General features: G+C 44.7%; 1 protein-coding gene across 8 annotated transcripts in view; it reads right to left on the reverse strand.

Annotated features, from left to right (window-relative positions):
- Nucleotides 1–12,668, reverse strand: part of SMARCA2 (SWI/SNF related, matrix associated, actin dependent regulator of chromatin, subfamily a, member 2) — a 117,946-nt gene extending 105,278 nt beyond the window's left edge. For 2 of the 8 annotated variants that reach the window (XM_058043495.1, XM_058043489.1), the window contains exon 1: nucleotides 12,507–12,667. Coding sequence is in view for 1 of the 8 variants with exons in the window: in XM_058043494.1 (XP_057899477.1) it covers nucleotides 11,471–11,494 (24 nt within the window). In the remaining 7 variants the exon portion in view is untranslated. Of the gene's footprint in view, nucleotides 1–11,046; nucleotides 11,141–11,470; nucleotides 11,554–12,203; nucleotides 12,279–12,506 lie in introns of those variants that run through there. The other 6 variants (XM_058043490.1, XM_058043493.1, XM_058043496.1 and 3 more) reach the window with 6 other exon arrangements.
- Nucleotides 12,669–19,416: the final 6,748 nt, after the last annotated feature.

Genomic DNA, 19,416 nt, shown 5'->3' on the forward strand with positions numbered 1-19,416 from the left:
CTTTCCCTAAACAGCTGTGACTAGCCTGAAATTTGAACTTGTAAAATTCATGGTAGTAGAGTGAAAACATTAAAAGGATTATTAAGACTGTTTTCAGAACTTTTTTTTCACTTTCCCATGAGCACTGAGACATGGCTCCACCAGCCTGCCCTGGAGTGGCGGAGCGGGCAGAGCCAGCAGTGACAGGGATGGGTTGCTCACTGCCCCCAATCACTCCCTGCCAAGGCAAACAGCTCCAGTGCGGAGCCATGGACTGCAGTGAGCAGGGCTGGAGCCAGGGGAACCACAGGGGAGCACTGACACCCACCTGGGACTGGCAGCTTGCCCTAGAGCAGCCGACCGGGCATGACTGCAGCCAGCAAGGATGGCGGCTGCTCCAACTCTCTCAAATGGGGTCCTAGTGAACGTGACCAGGACACACTGGCTGCACTCCCATATGACCACTTGGCAGCAGCCAACAGAGGCAATGAACAGACACAGTAGTTGGAGAAGAAGGGCATTCTCTTATTAGTGAATGCTCCCTCAGGTATGGTTTTCTGACATGCCGCAGAGTTCATGCCCCCTGAACTCGCTGCACCAGCCACGTCAGAAGCCTTCAGCCAGCTAGACTATCCATTGGTAGATGAAGTTCTTCAGGACTCAGGCTGCCAGGAGTGCCTGATGCCTCTCCATAAGGCTGCAGCTGACCATCACTCCTGTCACAGAAGATGTGTTATTTTAAGTGAGCTGTTGCCAGGTTAAGGAGCCATGGGTGAAGTGAACAGCCTTTGCAGTACTTGTGAGAATGAGGGAGAGATTGACAGGCTATTCTCAATGTCTCACAAGTCTCAAACCTCTACTGAAGAGAAGATGCAGGCAGACTCAGAACCCTACCAGGCAGGAAGGCAGAGGTCTCTTGAACACAAACACAGGAAGCTGGCCATTGGCCACACTAGCCAGAACACCCTTCCTCCTGAAAATGTGAAGACAACAAATAGGACTGGTACCATTTACAAGAGGTATGATGCCCTGTAATGGGCCGGACAGTCAACTGATGAGGTAGACAAAGGTCTTTCTGTGATGGGGGAACCATCTGGAGTAAGACAGCCTGCCACTCTCATCATGACTGCCCCTGTTAATAAAAAGGAAAGGGTAGTTGATATAGGTGACTCCCTTCTTAAGGGAAGTCCGCTGTGCAGAGCAGACCTACTATGCAGACCAGACCCAAGTCACAGAGAAGTCTGCTGCTCCCCAGGGCACGTGGGTCCAAAATTGGATGTCATCAGCAGAATCTGCTTTTTTTTTTTTTTTTTTAACAATAGCATACTGATACCTGAAGGTATGTACCTTTTGCAGAGTGGAAAAAGGGCTCTACCACAAGAGCTAGCAGGGCTCATTGACAGAGCTTTGAACTAGATTGGGAGGCAGGAAGGGATAAAACCAGGCTTCTCAGTAATAAGCAATGGGATAGCACACCAGAACCTGAGGAAGTGAGATCACTCTAGCTGCTCCATGAGGTGTAGGCTACAATGAACTACAAGCATGAGAAAGGAGCGAGGGGAAGCTTTGGCCCAGTGCCAGAAATATGAAATCACTGACATAAAAAAACTCAGTGGGATGAGTCCTGTGACTGACATGTCATGCTGGATGCTTACAGGCTCTTCAGGAGGACAGGCAGGACAGGTAAAGTAGGGGTATAGCATCGTTTATAACAGAGGGACAAGAATGTATGGAGCTTACAACTGGCAACAGCAAGATTGAGACCCTCTGGGGTAAGATTAAGGTATAAACAAATAATGAAGATATGATCATGGGAGGCTGCTATAGATCATACAAGCACAACAATGAGATCAATTCCTCAAGTAACCAAGGGAAACCCTAAAACTTTTTCTTATGGCATAATTCAACCTGCCAGATGTTAATTAGGAAGACCACACAGCTGGCACAATCAAGTCCAGGAGATTCTTAAAACATCTGGATGCTACTTCATGGTTCATGTCCTAAGAGAGCCGGCTATGAAAGATGCTGTCCTTGATTTCATGCTTGTTAACAGGGAGGGTCTCTAGATATGGTGATTGGTGCCCATTCTTGGCCTCAGTGCCCACAAAATAATCAAGCTCAAAATCTGTTGACAGAAGGAAAAGTGCCAGCAAAACCTGCACTCTGGACATGAGGAGAGCAGACTTCAGGCTGCTCAGGGAATCAGTCAGTAGGGTACCCTGGGAAAATGCTCTGCAGCTGCTGGGGTCTGTCAGTGCTGGTCACATTTTAAGCACCATCTTCTAAGGGCATAGGAAGAGGCAATTCCCAAATGCCAGAAGTCAAGCAGGGGAGGCAGAAGATGGCTTGGCTGAACAGGAATCTTCTTTGGGAGGTAGGAGCAAAAAAAGAAGGTGTAGGCTCAGCAGAAGTAATGTCAGGTGATATGGGAGAACCACAGAGATGCTGCTCACCACTGCAGGGAGAAAATATGTCATGCTGAAGCTCAATTGAGGATGAAGCTGGTCACAACTGAGAGGAACAATAAAAAGAGGGGTTTAAAACGCATTAATAGCACAAGACAGTGGAGAAATAACATTGTCCTCTTAGAGGATGCGAACAGCCACCTCACAAACAAGGACATGGACATGGCAGAGATGTTTATGCTTCCTTTGCCTCCGTCCTCAATGCCAATGATGGATTAATGGGCCCCAGGGCCCTGAGGTGGAGGACAGTGGCTGTAAGAATGATAAACTCCCAGTTCCCTGTAAATCTATAGGGCCCAATGGAATTCATCTGAGAAGACTCAAAAGAGCTGGCTGATGTCATCACGAGACCTCTCTCTATGATTTTCTAATGGACTTGGGAATCCAGATAGGGCCCAGTTGACTGGAAGCTGGCTGATGTCCCAGTTTTCCAGAAGAGCAAGGATGAGCCTGGAAACTCCAGGCCTGGCAGTCTCACTTCAGTGACTGGCAAAATTATGGAGAATACTATTCTGAATTCTGTACTATTGAAAAGCACCTGAAGGACAATGCAGCCATCGGTCACAGCCAACATAGGTTCATGATGGGAAAGTCCTGCTTGTCAGAATTAACCTAACTTTATGACAGAGTAACCCACTTACTTGATCAAGGGAAGCCAGTTGATGCAATCCTTTTGGATTTCAGTGAAGGTTTCAATACTGCCTCTCACAGGATCCTTCTGGACAAAATGTCCAGCACACAGATGGGTAAACACATCAAGTGCTGGGTGAGCAAGTGGCTGATGGGTCAGGCACAAGGGGTTACAGTGAATGGGAAGTGAATGGGGTGACATCAGGCTGGTGACCTGTCACTAGTGGCTTCCACAGGGCTCCTCCTTAGACCCCGTGCTCTTAAACACAGTATCACGGAATGGTTTGGGTTGGAAGGGACTTTTAAGATCATCTAGTTCTAACCTCCCTGCCATGTGCAGGTACCCCTTCCATTGGATCAGGTTGTTCAGAGCCCAGTTCAACCTGGCCTTGAACACTTGCAGAGATAGAGATCTTCAACTTCTCTGGTCAACCTGTGCCAGTGCTTCACCACTATAAAGAATTTTGTCCTAGCAGCTGATCTAAACATATCTTTAAGTTTACAAACACTGCTCCTTGTCCTGCCACTGTGTGCCTATACAAAAAGTCCCTCTCTCATTTTTATAAGGCCCCTTCAGACAGTCGAATGCCACAATGGGGTCTCCCTGAAATATCCTCTTAAAATCCCTGCTCTCTCTGCCTTCCTTCTCAGGAGAGGTGCTCTGTCTAAGCTTCTTCAAGGCCATCTTCTGGACCCACTCCAATAGGTCCATGTCTTTCTTACACTGGGAACCTGACACCTGGACACAGCACTCCAGGTAGGGTCCCTGAAGGAAAAGTAGAGGGGTTGAACCACCTCCCTCACTCTGTGAGCCACACTTCTTTTGCTGCAACATGGAATACAGTTGGCTTTCTGGGCCAGAATTGCACATTGCTGGCTTACATTCGCAAAAGACTGAAGAAGGACTTGAAGGGATACTACTTTTGCAGATGATACAAAAGTGGGAGGAGCTGTTGACTCCTTCAAAGGCAAAGAGACCCTATAGAGAAACTTAGAAAAACAGGAAGACTTGGCAATCACCAAAGGTATGAAGTTTAACAAAGCCAAATGCCAAATCCCGTACCTGAGATGTGGCAACCCTTGAGGTACAGACTGGGGAATCAGATGCTGGAAAGCAGTGCCATGGAAAGGGACTTGGAGCTCCTGGTCAACAGAAGGATGAATATGAATCAGCAGTGCCCTGGCAGCCATGAGAGCTGAGCGTGGCCTGAGGGCATCAGGGACAGCATGGCCAGCCAGGCAGTGAAGGGGATTGTCCTGCTCTGCTCTGCACTGGGGCAGCCTCACCTCGAGTGCTGGGGCAGTTCTGAGTGCCACAATAAGAGAAACATAAAGCTACCGGAGAGTGTCCAAAGGAAGGCCATGAGGATGGTAGAAGACCCAAACCGCAAGTACCAAGGAGCAGCTGAGGTAATTTAGCTTGTTCAGCCAGGAGAAGACAAGACTGAGGGAAGACCTCACTGCAGTCTACAACTTCTTGATGAGGTAAAGAGGAGGGACAGACAATGTCACTGTGTCTCTTCTATGTGGTGACCAATGATTGGACCTAAAAGAACGACCTGAAGCTCTGTCACAAGAGTTTTAGGTTGGATTTCAGGAAAAGACTCTTCACCCAGAGGTTTTTTGGGCACTGGAATGGGCCCCTCAGGGAAGTGGTGACAAGCCTGACAGAGGTCTCTGGCATCTGGTGTTGTTCTTGTGGTGTCCTGTGGAGTGGCAGAAGTTGGACTCAGTGATCCTTTTGGGTGACTTCCAGCTCAGGATATTCAGTGATTCTATGACCTGATACCTTGGGATCCTGTTTCCTTGCAAGGTAAAACACAGAGATGCCTATGAAGCTTCTCAGTTCAAAACTCTACAGTCACTAATTAGTCCTCTATAACTCCACAACATGACCACAAAAGGAATCAACTTATCAAATGTTCTCAGCTGCAAACACCATACCATCCTCTAAGAGGCCTATGTTTTGTATGAAGGACAACACACATTTCCATACAACAAATAGCTTCTACATGTTTCAATCGTAATATTGCAAAATCTAAGACTGACACTCTCACAGCTGAGTCATGCACTATGTGCATTATAAACAAATTTCAATCCATTTAACAAAGCAGATAACTAGCACCACCACTACAATCCAGAAGAATGTATACAGAACCACAACACAATCAATAATAAAAGTTCTATCAGTATACAGTATCCCAAAATATCTTATTTCACAAAAGACATCTACCTATACCCATGCATTAAAATGAGTATTAAAATCTTTCTCTCTATTCACCTATTCAGCCTATTTCAAATTCAACTCGAAATTCTCATAAAAACTAGCTCCAGTCTCAAGTCCATTAGTTACACTGCCATCGACAAATACATTAAACATATCCTGCATGCAAATTTGAAAAATTCAGAATTCTTTATAATAGGATAGCAAATGTCCAAACTATGAAAAACAGTAAATACCAGAGGTGAATGCGTCACTTGCACCAGACCAAGTCCCCTCATCACCTTTCTCTGAGCGAAGATATATCTCACATAACTGGGAATTTTCTTAAACATATTTGTATTCAGACATTTTATACATCAGAGAAAAAGAAAAAAAAAGTAATTTGTAAAACCTATATTGGGGAATATAAAGTATTGGAAAACACTACTTAAATTCAAGTAATAAACTCTGTCCAAAGACAGTAATGGAAATAAAGAGACAAAGCAATTTTTTCTGGCAACAGTAGTCCACAAAATTTTAAAAAAAAAGCCACTGACCTCAACCGGAACACAGTAGGGCCCTCCCAACAAAGTACCTGTTTACAGAAATTACCTGCTAAAAAGTTTATAGTTTAACATGTTTCAAAAATAGCTTTGTTTGTATTTATTGAGTATGAGATTGTACCCCACAGAAATTAGAGACCCTGCTCTCATCAAAATCCAGTAAAAGCCAGGTATCTAATTCTTTTAGGCCTTTATGAAAGTCTCATGAAAGTCAAAGCAAAAATCTACAACAAAACAACACGTCCAAAAGTCACCGAGTTCCATGCAGACAGTACTGGTATTATTTTGGCTAAATTCTGGTGCCTGCAATGAAAAAACAGTATGAAGCCAACTCCCTGCCAAAAGCCAGTGTTGACCTATTTCTCTGGACTGCTTTTTAATGAGTAGTGCCCATTAGAATTAAAAAGCAAGGGGGAAGGAGAGGCAAAAAAAAAAAAAGTAAATGTTTCCAACAAATTACAAGACTATAGTGAAATGAAAAGAAAATTAAAAATACCATCTTATCATTCTAAATTATGAGGCTCTTGGCCCTGATTCTTGAACACATACCTGTTGTTGAATTGTTTTTCAAGTGTCCAATCTTACAGTTTCCTCAAAATGCTCACTGGAGTAGTATTATTTACATGACTTCAAATAGGATGGGTTTTTTTTTCCTGAACCGTAATCCTTTACCACCTCTTAGATCTATTTACATCAACATGACCAATTTTCTTTTGTGAACCGCTCCAGATGAACTACTGGTAAATGAATCAGTTGTGGGGAATCACATGCTTCTTCCTGTGGTCTCAGAGAATTTCTCCATCTTTGCTGGACACAACCAGAGCAAATAAAAAAGGCATCTATCGTATGTCAGAGCCAGATCCAAACACAAACAGCCACAAAACCAAGAGCCCAAGATTAAGGGAGACTTAAGATCTCTGCTCAACTATTTCTAGATCAAACAGTTTAGGATAGTGAATATCTGCACTGTGAACAATTTGAAATAACATCCTCTAAGCATAAATGCTTCTCCACTGTCCATTTATATACACTTAGAAAGTTTTGTAGATGTAACTAATTCACTGTACAATATAGTCCTCATCAGTTTCTATTTTACACACATTTTGGTATAAACCTGCTAAAAACCCACAGGTAACAAAGGCAGGGATTTTTTTTTTCACATGAGGAAGTATTAGCAGATCCCAAACAAAAACACAGCAGGTAAAAAACCATTTGCACTACTTTGGAATTCAAGACCAGCTGTACACCCAAAAAGATCCAGGGATTACAGACTGCTTTGACAGGGCACACACCAAGTCTAAGAACAGATGGAGCAGTAAGTATTTATAACTCTTCTAGCTAGTTCCCTTCACCATCCAATATAACTTCTGCCTTTCCTCTCAACCTAAATTGAACCTCAGCCAGGATGTTTTGGCCACATCTCCTGCCTCAGATATGCAGTGGAAAGCAATGAAACGATACTGCTTAGAGCTTATGAAATATGGACCCACACAACAGCCACACAGACATTGCAAAGTGCAACTTTGTCTTCACAAGGGAAATAGTTACATTTCCAACTGCAGTCACGAATCACAGCTGGTTTTGAAAAGATAAACTGTAAACTTGTGATACACTATAGGCTACAGGAGCTATCTTTATTATACTACCATAGAAAACATGGAATTATACCGTCAGTGATTTGTATTACTTGCATAATCTGCTAACTATAATCAAATTAATATGCTCAAAGTAGAAGAGCTGATTAGTAATCATAGCTCATCATCACTAAATAACTTATCACACTTAGAAGCAAATCAGTGTTTTGTATGCAGGACACTGCATTACCTTTTATCATGATTTAATTACTGGCATCTCATTAAATGACAATTCAATCAATAAACAGGTTTACATGAAACAGCAAAAATCAGAGAGAAGACTCAAATCCTTCAACTAACATATACCAGAGTTATTAGTTCACATAAGAAAAGCCAAACACACTAACATGTGCCTTTGCATGTTCATTTATGTCATGTCAGCGTAACTTGAAAACCTTCTGCAAGGGCATCTGTAGTTTAAAATACTAACCACAGAACCAGAAATGCTGAACCTTAATTACTTATCCAGACACCTAGGCCAGAAGAAAAAAAACCTCTGCAACACTCCTTTAGCTGCATGTCTAGCTCTCTGCCACAAACTGCAGAGAGCATCCCCATACAGCTCGTTAAACAGGTGGAATGCTTACACCAGAAACTTCATTGTGGAGTCATTTAGTATGAGACAGTTTACTTTATAGTAAAAGTCAGTACTCCTCACCTTGAAATACTGTAGAAATGCTTACTCCTACTGTATACATATTTCAGCTTTACACAAAGTTCAACTTTTCTCAGCTGCTCTAGCTTATAGCCTACCCTCTCAGGGAAAACTAACATCAGCAGCAAAAAAAGACTTGTTAACAGCTGGGAGCTGAAAGTACTCTAGACTGTCAAAAGGCATAATCACAAATCGGAGTGCACACAAGTTAGGCTAAGCTACGCTGCCAGACTTTACTGTGAAGACACTACAGCACAGACATATGATCCTTTCTGATAGCTTTGCTGCAGAAGACAGTAGCCTTCAGGAAAAGAAGATAGCAGATAGCTACAGTCAAAAGTTTAACTGCCATCAGGCAATGTCCAAGATCAATCCCACATTTGCCACACATGTAGATTCCACTGTAAATTTAAAGCACAGGAAACTGATACAGGACACTACTGAATGGTCATGGATTAAGTTTTCGCACTTTGAGCTTTACTCAGGTAATAACCACAGTCTTCTCATTTGTTTCTAAATAAAAAACCATAAGAGATGCAGGCAAAAGGAAAGGAATGCACCACATTACCTACAGGCCTTGGCTTTACTTAAGCAGGGAAGAAGAGGAGGAAAAAGGGAGAAAAATTTTTTAAATACAAGTTACTTGTATTTAAAACATACATTTACTGTAAAAACAAACTTATCATTTTAACATTTTCTCCAATGTCCCACCTCTAAATGATCCACCTAGGTGTTCAAACTCTGAAGTGATAAATAGAAAATATTCTCTGCCAACTGGAGACAAACAGGAAAATGTTAATGCCTAGTAAGTAATAACTTTATACAGGTGTCACAAACAAAGAAAACAATTTTCAGTGTTAGTCTTCTCATTCTACTGTATTTACAAACTATCAAAACTGTGTTTAAGAAAGCTTTACTTCCTTCCCTTATTCATCCTTCTCTTATTTTATCTTGGAAATAAGACATGAGCTTTTCTCTAATGCCAATTTTATGACAAATGATCTTTATGCCATAATGTTGTGTTTACCATTCCAGTAGAGACTCAAAAATCTGATAACCTCCAAAAGTGATGGAGGTCCAGGAAACACCTACTACACATAGAGAATTCTGACAAAAGCAGGAAACACACAGAAATGCAATAGACATTTTGAGGACTAATTTGCAAAATTATTCTAAATCACACAAAGAATGAGGAGTTTCCTTCTGAAAGGATCACTTGTAGTTCACAGCAATATTACTCATCAGGACGACAAAAAGACAGAGGTAAAGTGTAGACATTTTTTAAGTTGCTACTGTGCATATTTTGACCTTAACTTCAAAAGTCCAACAAAACCTGAGAAATATATATATATGGAGATAGTAATTTCACACCTTTGTCATGAATATATGTAATATAGGTAAGTGAGCTGAAGGAATTTTTCTCCTGCCAATTTTCAAGCCTCAGGTGCTGGTGAAAGCACTTTTCAAACTTGACAAGAAACGTTCATAGACTACTTCAGAAATGAACAAAAGATTTAAGACTGCTTTGAACACAGTCCTTTGGCATATGTTCCATGCACCACGGAAATACCAGTCTTAAAGCTGAGAAGTAACTCATGAGAGATATAATGTTTTTAATGAAGATTTACTCTCACCTCTGGTAGGTCCACATATGCTGTATGATCCACTCTAAATTTTAAAAGCTCACTATACAAAAAGTCTTTTTGCTTTCTATAACTGAAATGATATATATGTACACATAACAACCTGCCTTGAGGCAAGCCTATCCTTCTGAAACGTTACTTTTTTTCCTTAGAATCACAAAAGGACAAAAGAAACAAAGTCAGAGACAGTAATAGGGCAATTAGGTTCGGAAAGAGAAAGTGTGCCCGTATTTGCACAACAATAGTAACTTGCACAGAGGAGACTGCCCCACCCCGAACAAGTAACTGGTACACTACCAAAGGAATTAAATTCTGGTGCAGTGTTTATCGTTTGGGTCTTAGGGTCTGTGGTTAAAACCACTTAACACTTCAGAAAGTTAAAGCAAAACAAGAGAGAATGCAAACGGAACGATGCCGTGTCACAGACCACAGATCAATTCTTCAACGAAAGCATGCTGAACACTTTCAGCGAAAAAAAACCCGACCAAACAAAAAACCGAAAAACCAACAACTTTTTTTCTTCAATTCTTCAGCTAGTTATTTACTTGCATATTCATATTCACATATATATTCATAAAAATACACCCTAAAAAGAACAGCGTTAGCCTAACGTTCGGTAAGTCCGACTATCAAACATATGAACCAGATATCAAGAAAAACCAAACTTGGTACGATGTACGTAATCTGCAGACACTTTTACACTCCCTTTACTTGACCATAACGCACGCTCAGGGAAAAAAAAACAAAACAAAAAAACGACCCAAGTCGCTCGTTAAACTGTAACTTCAGATCGAGTTAGAAGAGCTGTAACTTTTCCAGCCGTGCGCAGTTTGTAGTTCCACCATTATAAATTTAAGAGGGGAGGAGACAACGTAAGAAACTCCATTTCTGCACCGTGAACACAAGGCAGAGCCGCGGCTCAGGACCCGCGACCCGGGAGCTCCGGGGGGCGGCGGGGCAAGGCGGCCGCTCCCTCCCTCCCCGGGCGGCAGCACCGCTGCTCTGCCCTCGGGTGCTCGGGCCCTGCAGGACGGGCGGGCGCAGGCCTCGGCGCCGGGCCGCCCGCCGCCTCCCCCGCCAAGGCGCCGGGGCGGGCACGCACAACCAGCAGGGCCCTGTTTTCCCCCCTCCAGCCTTTCTGGAAAGTTTTCTCCCCGGCCGACAGGCTGTAAAACGTCCCTGCCTGGAAATGCGGCCCCGCTGCTGCCTGCCCCCGCCCCTCCACGAAGCAGCGGGTGCGCTGCTGACGGCGCTGCCCGCGCACGGCCCCGTACCTCGGCCGCAGGCAGGCAGGCAGGCGGGCGGCCGGGCGGGCGACCAGCCGGGTCATGCCTCAGGGCTGGGCTGGGCCCGTCTCCCCGCCTCTCCTTCCCTCCGCCACCATGTCACGCCGACCAAACATGTCTGTGCGCCTGTGTGTGGCGGCGGTGACTTCCTGATCCGCCGCCGCTTGCACAGGCGGAGGGACGAGAAAGGCCACCCACCCTCCTATCCTCCCCCCGCCGCCGCCGCCGCTGCCTCCCGCCTCTGCCCCGCAGCGGCCCGGGGACGGGCTCCGCTGCCCTCCGGCCCCGCCCGGCACCTGGCTGCAGCAGCGCTCTGCCGCCCACCCCCGCCTCCGGCTGGGCACAGAACTTTTCCAGGTGCCAAACACCGCCGTCCCCTCTCCCGACATAGGCGCAGGCGAGCTGCAGCTACCTGGGCATCCGCGCGCGTTTGCATCCTCGCTCCCGCCCGGCCGGGTTAAAAAAAAATAAATTTCCGCGCACACCGGAAATAAAACGCTTTTTTGCTTGGCAGGCGATTCCAAAATTGTAAGCGCATGTTTTGTGCTACTCTGCTTGGAGGTGGGGAGGAGGAAGGGGGCGAATTTCTGCAGGGAAAACGGGAGGGGTACGACGACATGCAAGCTATTTTGGGAAGTAAACCGCGACACCTTTACAGTAGGAGTGACTGCACAGTTAAAAACAAGAGACCGAAAAGCAACAGGAGCCGCAGCCCCGTTGGGTTAAAGTCCCAGCCCCCGCTTCTTCCCCCTCCCCAGTGTGTGCAATGTTTGCGACAGGCAGGCAGCGATGATCCGGATCATGGCCTCCCTGGCTCTGCCGGGGAATGCCGCTACTCTCCTCGCAGGCGAGACCGCTCCCCCGTGCACCATGTTCCTCCCTCCCCATGCCTCCCCACTTCCCCTCGCTCGGCTGGGTCTGCGCCAGCGTGTGCCACGGCAGAGAAATAGCCCCGCCGCACCGCGCTCTGCTGCCTCCGGACACCCTGAACTTCACCCTGCGACCCCCGGCAGCTGCAGCGGTGCCTCCCCCGGCCCGTCCGTCTGGGCTGTCGCTCCCCAAGGATCTATTTCTCCCGTGGCCGTTTTGCCCGCAGCCCGTGACACGCTCGCAGGGCGGCAAGACCGAGAGTGCCGCTGACTCACGAGTCAGCCACCAGCGACTCCGTGGGGGTTCTGTCGCTCCAACTCCGGCGATCCGCATCGTGATTATTCCAGAATAATACCGGATCAAAACTTTCTTCTCTCCACCCACTAGGGGATATAAATATTCGGGAGGGCCGGGCGCCGGGGAAGGTGGGGAGAGGAAGCAGGTGGCACGGCGGTGGCTGGGACCGGCGGGGCCGTGCCCGGGGAAGGTGGGCACAGTGCGAGCCGGCACAGCCGGTGACAATAAAGGACAGTGCCGGGCACGGGGAGCTGACAGACCGAGTTGCAAGTTGTATTTACCTTCCGCCCGGGCGGAGCGCCGTGCTGACTGTCGCTCCTCTCCCCCCTCAGTGAGTCACTCGAGTCCAGAACCGGAGCGAGGGACTAGATTACGAACATGACTTCATTGATGACAGCCATTCCCTCCTCTTCTTCCTAAACTCGTGCCCCTCCTCCGGCCCCCCTTCACGGACGCCACTGCTCAGGCAGCGATGTTGCCATTGGTCCGCCGAGCAGGGAGTGCCCGTCCCCTTGCGTAGAAGAGGCGGTTCTATTGGCTTGAGGAGCTGTCGCTCATCGGGGAGGCCGGAGGGGCGGAGGTGTGCAAGCGCGCGCGGGGTGGGGTGCGCTGCGCGGCGCTCCGCGGCGCGGTGCGGAGGGCGAGCGCTGCGCTCCCGCGCTGGCCGCGCAGCGGTGGCGGCTTGCGCTCCCTTCAGGTGCCGCCGCCGCGCTCCTCCGCCCCTCCCAGTTAGCCTCTGCGGCGCGGAGAGAGGGGCAGGACCTCCTTCCCCACGAAGGCGGCAGCAGGGCGCGGGCGGCACTCGCGGGAGTAGTTTGGGGAAGAGGTGAAGAAGGTGCTGGAAATGCGCTGTGACTCTGCCCCGCTGGAGGGGCGGGGAGGAGCCAGCGTGACGGGCCTGGAATCAGCTGTGTCTGGCTGTTGGGAGTGAGTGTGTGTGTACGTCTGTGTGTGCGTGCCCAGGGCGGGTGTCTCCCCCCCCTTAAAAAAAAAACACGTGGTGGGGAAAACTTACACCCCGTCCCCTGTCTCCGGTAGCAGAGGGCGAGAGCCGGCTGCTGAGAGCATTCCAGTGGAACCGGCCTGTCAGGCCGGCTCTGGCCCTGGCCCCGGCCCCGGCCCCGGCTCCGGCTCCAGCAGCGGCGCCGAGGCTGCCCGCAGCCTCTCGCGGTGCAGGGCCGGGCGGCTGCTGAGGCATCGGCGCATAGAGCGAGCCCGGGTGAAGAACCGCGGTGGACCTCTTTTTTTTCGGCGGGATTGGGAGGGAAAATAGTGCAGTTGTGTTTGGTCTGTCTTGCTTGCTTCTGTTTGAGTAGGTTTTTTAAAGTTGGTTTGGAAGGACGCTTTCCAGTTCCGTATCCTAGTGCCGATTTCTTTGAGATTTTTTGTTTGTTTTGGTTTTAGTCGTTGTTGTTGTTGTTTGAGTTTTGGGTTGGTTTTTTTAATGCTTTAGGTGGTTTACAGGGGCTGCAGAGCCCGCATGTTTTTTGTACAAGCTATACTTGCTCATGTAACAGGCGACTAAGTACTTCATTAAAGAAATGGGCCCACATGTCTGAGGGTTTGTTGTTTTTTCTTGAACGCGGGGTGTAGAGATAAAAAAAATACAGCCAGACTACTGCACTACATGTTGCAGGTAGTTACATTCTTTTAAGATCGTGTCACACGGGTGGTATTTGCCATTCTGAAAGTAAAATTCCACTTTTTACAGTGGAGTAAGAATGTTCGTAGGAACCTAAGTAAAATTAGTAGCTACTACAGAAGCTCAGGTGTGAGGTTCCTGTGTTGTGGTCTGGTGGAGTAGTTAAAGACCTGAAGCAGTGCAGGGAGCGCCAAATGCACCTTGTGGTCTTAAAGTAACAGGTATTGTTTACACGGTGTTTAGCTTGAAGCTCCTTTTATTGTTCAAGTCACCAATTTACAATGCTGGCAATACCGTGTTAATTACTACTGTTTCTGTAGTTTCCAGCTTAATCGGCTTCATCTTGTTTTTTATGTAAATGACCAAAATGCTGAAAGGTAGGTGTGTAAGAATCAGTGCTAACTGGACAACACAAAGTATCAATAAAGTAAAAAGTTTAAAAGGCTATGTTTTCAGTTCACCGTTGTCAGTGAGAAATATTTACTTGGGAACAAAATCAAAGAAATCGAGTCATTCAAATCTTAATATACAAAATAGCTTATGTCATTATGTAAATCTTTTGATCCACTTGTAATTTATAGCTCTGGTTTTAGCTTTGTCTTAAGCTGCAAACTGCTGTCTAAGAGATAAAATAATGTAGTTAACATTCTTGGAACATTATGCTAATGGAAATGAAAGGAGTAAAGAGATGCTTTTTCATTATATTTTTTTCTTAATACCCTTTTCTTAATACTGAAACTCTCATTAGGCAGTCATTTGCGTTTGTGGTTTGTTTTTCCTCCTCCATTCCCCAGTGTAAATCTGAGGACTGTTTGCCTTTTCTGTCTGCAGAAGAGAAAACAAACATTAAATAATGGAGGGGAAGCTTTCTTTCAAAACAGCTCAACTGTTTGCTGGATTCAACAACACTCAAGCCATTCTAAACCAGGTCAACCCATTCTTTTTGTTAGAAAGCATACAGAGAAGAAAAAGAAATAAAAAGTTAATCTTTTAGGCAAAAGAAAAAAGGTTCGCTTGACTCTGGAATAGATGCAGCTATATTTAATTAATGATTATTTTGGGAAGGTTGCACAAGCCAATTTCATTTTGTGAGAGCATGAACATGCCTGTTGCTGTGTCAGTCTGAAGGCTTTTTCTTTTTCTCTTTTGATGAAGTACCATTGAATCTCATTGTAATCTATCCGGAGGGCATGGGAAACATGAGTGGTTTTTTGTCAAGGGAGGCATATTCACCTGATATGAAAATCTTAATTGAGTCAATAAGGCTTCCCTATATGAGACTTAAGTAGCTGAAGCTTTATGCATAATGAATATGTAAACATGATGAATAGTCAGATGCTACAGGATAAATTTGTTTTCCCCCTATTAATTTATCTAACATAACAAAAGGAAGAAAAGATGAGGGTCCTTAAATTAATGGTTTGGGTGTGGCCATTAATGGTAAAATAGCATGTAAAATTTTCAAACTAGCTGAGGTACCACTACAAAAAGAGGTATGTCTTTGATTAGCTAGATATGTTGTTGTAGAACTAAAGCTTGTTTATTTGAAGAATGGTACCAACATACTAAGTCTGTTTAGAAACTGATGTATTGGTGGTATTCTTGCAGAGACACTTCTACCAAAAGGAGGTCATTGCCGCCAGGGAGTTGCAGTTGTTTACAGCAACCTCACCATTACCACCTCGGAACCCCTGCTGTAAGTTAGGGCTGCTATTTCTGGGTTTGCTACCCATTGTCTGCCAGAGACAATTGCACTCGCTGCAACAGAAATAGCAGAAAAGATCATATTTTAGTATTTCATCTGGTTCTTAGCAGAATCCAGCTGCTTCAGCCTGTGTGGCATGTGAAAAGGGGGTACAGCTAAATCATTCCAAGAAGATGGCTTTATGCTCAGGCTTCTGCATAAAAATGTTCTTTCATGTGTCCAGGTAAATCATGAAGAAGCGAACTTGCCATCTACAAGTCCATGGGCTATGATGGGTTCCTTCACACCTATGAATGCTGAAGGAACTAGTAGATGCGATTGCTCTCAGATCTTTAAAAGGTCACGGCAATCAGGAGAGGTACCACAATACTAGAGGAAGGGAATTACCACCCTGGTCTTCAAAGGGGGCAAGAAGGAGATCCCAGGGAGCTACAGGCCACTTGGTCTCATTTAATCCCTGAAAAAGTAATGAAACATTTCATGCTGGAGGCCACCTCCACACATGTGGTGGACACAAAGATGGTGAAGAGTAGTCAGCATGCTTAACCAACCTGATTCCCCTCTATGCTGAGACAGCTGCCTGGGTGGATGAGAGGGAAGAGCAGTGGATCTTTACCTGGACTTTGAGCAAGGATTTTGACATTGTCTCTGGGATTATTCTCATTGGTAAGCTCAGGAAATATGGGCTGGATGAGTGGACAGTGAGGTGCAACCTCACTGACCACTCATCCAGCCCAAATTTCCTGAGCTTGAACAGCAGATCCCCGAGGGTTGTAATCAGTGGCACAGGATCCCATTGGAGGCCTGTCTCTAGTGCTGTTCCCAAGGGTTCAGTACTAGTCCAGTATTGTTTACTTGTTCATCAGTGACATGGATCAAGAGGCAGGTGCCTCCTCAGTGAGTTCACTGACAACACGAAGCTGGAAGGAGTTGAGAGAGAGAGCTGTGCAACTCTTCAGAATGACCTCAACAGCTTGAAGAGGTGGGCATAGAGGAGCTGTCTGCAATTCAACATATCCAATTCTGGGCTCCTCAGGGCAAGAGAGGCATGTAGCTCCTGGAGCTTGTCCATCTGAGGGCAGCATAGATGGGGGTTGGAGCATCCCAGCTGGGACAGGGCCTATTCAGTCTGGAGAAGACTCACAGATCACATCAATATATGTAAGTATCTGATGGATGGAGCCAAGTTCTTCTTAGTAATGCTGAATAATGGGCAGAAACTGGAACATAGAAACATCCACCTGAACATGAGGAAGAAATTCTCTACTAATTGAGCACTGGAGCAGGCTGCCCAGAGCAGTTGTGGAGTTTCCTTCCATAGAGTACTCAGAAGTAGTCTAGACAAAATTCTGACTGCCATGCTCTAGGGGATGCTGCTTGAGCGAGGAGGCTGTGACCTCCAGTGGTCTTCTCCTGACCCGTCTGTTAAAGGGAAAAAATACTTTCCTTGAAGAAGGTTAATCCTGGAGGTAAGGTTACTCTTTAACCATTTGTTGTTTTGCTGCTTGTAATGATATGAATATAAAATACTCAGGTGTATGTAGAGTGTATTTCAGCCTGGTATGATTGACAACAAAGTCAATTGGAGCTGGTTCAAGCTTTTCCTTCTCTTGTGGAAAAGTTAATTACTATTTAATTTTAAAGTAAAACTTATGTTCAAATACAACTGTTATGAATGTGCTTATACTCATGCCGCTTTCCCCTTAGTCTTTTTTTTTTTTTTTTCTGGAGACACACTCATCTATCTGCATTCATAGGTTTAAAAGATAGAGCCTGTTTCAAAGTAGCCTCATTTGCTCTAACCTCTCAAGGTATTTTTGTGATTGTTATGTTGAAAAGACAATATTCAAGTGAGATCTTTCCAAAGCTTAATAGAGGTTATTATCAATCTTCTTGGTCGAAAGATCCTTTCTGAATACATTCCAGAATAAAGCTGGTGTGTGAGGAAGGTGAGCTGCCTTGCTGAGATAATCCACTACTGTTCCTATTTATTTTGTAGTCTCTAAAGTTCTAGAGTTTCGTTTGATGTCATATGTTACAGGAGAGGAGAAATACTCTGTACAGAAGAGTACAGAAGAGATAACTCTGTACAGAAGAGATAACTGTGTTATCTCTTTCTCCCTTTGTTCTTTTCAGGCTGCCATTGTACTTCCCAAGCAAATAGTCCCAGTTTTGCGTGTATGTTTTTACAAGAATAACACTCGACGCTTGATTTTTTAAAATTTTATCTTAATGGTCTCTGAGCCTCTGCTATTTCTCAACATCCATTTCAGTTCCAATCCTCTCTTCTGCAGTGCTCACCAAATCCCACTAGCTTTGTGTCAGCTGCGCATTTTGTAAACATTCTCATTAGTGAAGAAATTTAAAAGACTTTTGAAGATAACCATGCCCAGCCTGGATTTCTCTGGTACTCTGAAGTGTCCTCAGTTGTTAAGCATTCATTCCAGGGTGTTGACCTGTTGCTGTTCTGGCATCCTGTTATCTTCTTGTGTGCCTGTAGTAAGATGATTTGTTTTCTGGTTCTGGCTCTTCCTGGCCTGCTGGATGTCTTTTGTTCAGTGGAGGAAACCCAGAATTCTGAACTGAAGTCTGATTTCTTAGAGAATATGTTTTGCTGTTCTTCCCGTGGTTAGTAGTGCTCCTATGGCAATTGTGAATTTACCCATCTTTAAACATTCTGTGAGTTTGCCTCTTAAGTACAAGAGGCAGGTAGAATCTATCATTATTAACTTACTCTGGTGTTCCTTTTTACAATCATGCTAATTACATGGCAGTGTCAGAATACATGAAGAAAATTAACACTGTAAAATTTTGAATTTACCAGATTGTGAAAAATAATTTCTTTGCTGTATGATTACAAAGACTATGGTGATTCAGTTTAGTCCAACTGGAAAACAAGTATGGGGGACAAATGAGGTTTTTCTTCAAATAAGGCTCAAGTCAAACCACTATTCAAAGAATGGCATATACTACATACATGTAATATGGAATTTGGAATATGCTGTTAGGTTAGAAAGGAAAACTGTCTTGGCAGTGAATATTGTGGGCCTTTGAAAAGCGTGACTTGCCCTGAAAATTCTATATAAACCACATCTACACACCAGGAAAATCTTATGACTGTTCGATTTGTAGAATTTCCCAAAATTTGGTTTTTTCTCTTCCACTTTCCTTTCCTCCAATCAAATTTGAGTTGTGTTCCTCTCTTTTCTCACAATTGTTTATCCTTTACTCCTTCCTTTACAGTTACCTATTTTTTTTAATTTGCTTTTTCTTCCAGAATTTCTTTTCCTTCATCAGTGCTGTTTATGCCAGTGTTAAAGACAATGACTACAAGGTGAAATTACACTATATAAAAAAATACTCATTTTTATGAGCTACTGGTCACCGTTTAAACAATGTTTGAGAATCTATTATGAGTACTTTCTCTTCTTGCACTACAGACTTTGGTTTTGCCCAGATGAAAGCATGTTTAAGACAGTGGAATCTAAGTAAAGCTAACTGCTGTTAACAGGACTTTCATCCTCCCTAAAATGTGCTTTTTGTCATACTTAACTTCATCATATGAAAGGGGATATTCTTGTCCTGGCAACTAGGAAAAAAATATTAAATGGCACAGAGAAAAAGAAACTCTAATTCTCATTCTCTGAAGAGAAACTGTAGAGATTTTTTGTTTATTTTCACAGTATTTTTCTAGGTCCTATTTCATGCGTGCTTAGTTTACAGATTACAAGATTGTGAATCCACAAGCAAGTCAAAGGTTGTATCAACACATTTTTTTTCTAATTCTCGAGCAGTAGGATGTTTTTAACTTCTAAGTCATGGTACCTGTTTTCACATAATGCAA

This window comes from Melospiza georgiana, chromosome Z, assembly GCF_028018845.1.
Source record: "Melospiza georgiana isolate bMelGeo1 chromosome Z, bMelGeo1.pri, whole genome shotgun sequence".
Lineage (NCBI taxonomy): Eukaryota > Metazoa > Chordata > Aves > Passeriformes > Passerellidae > Melospiza > Melospiza georgiana.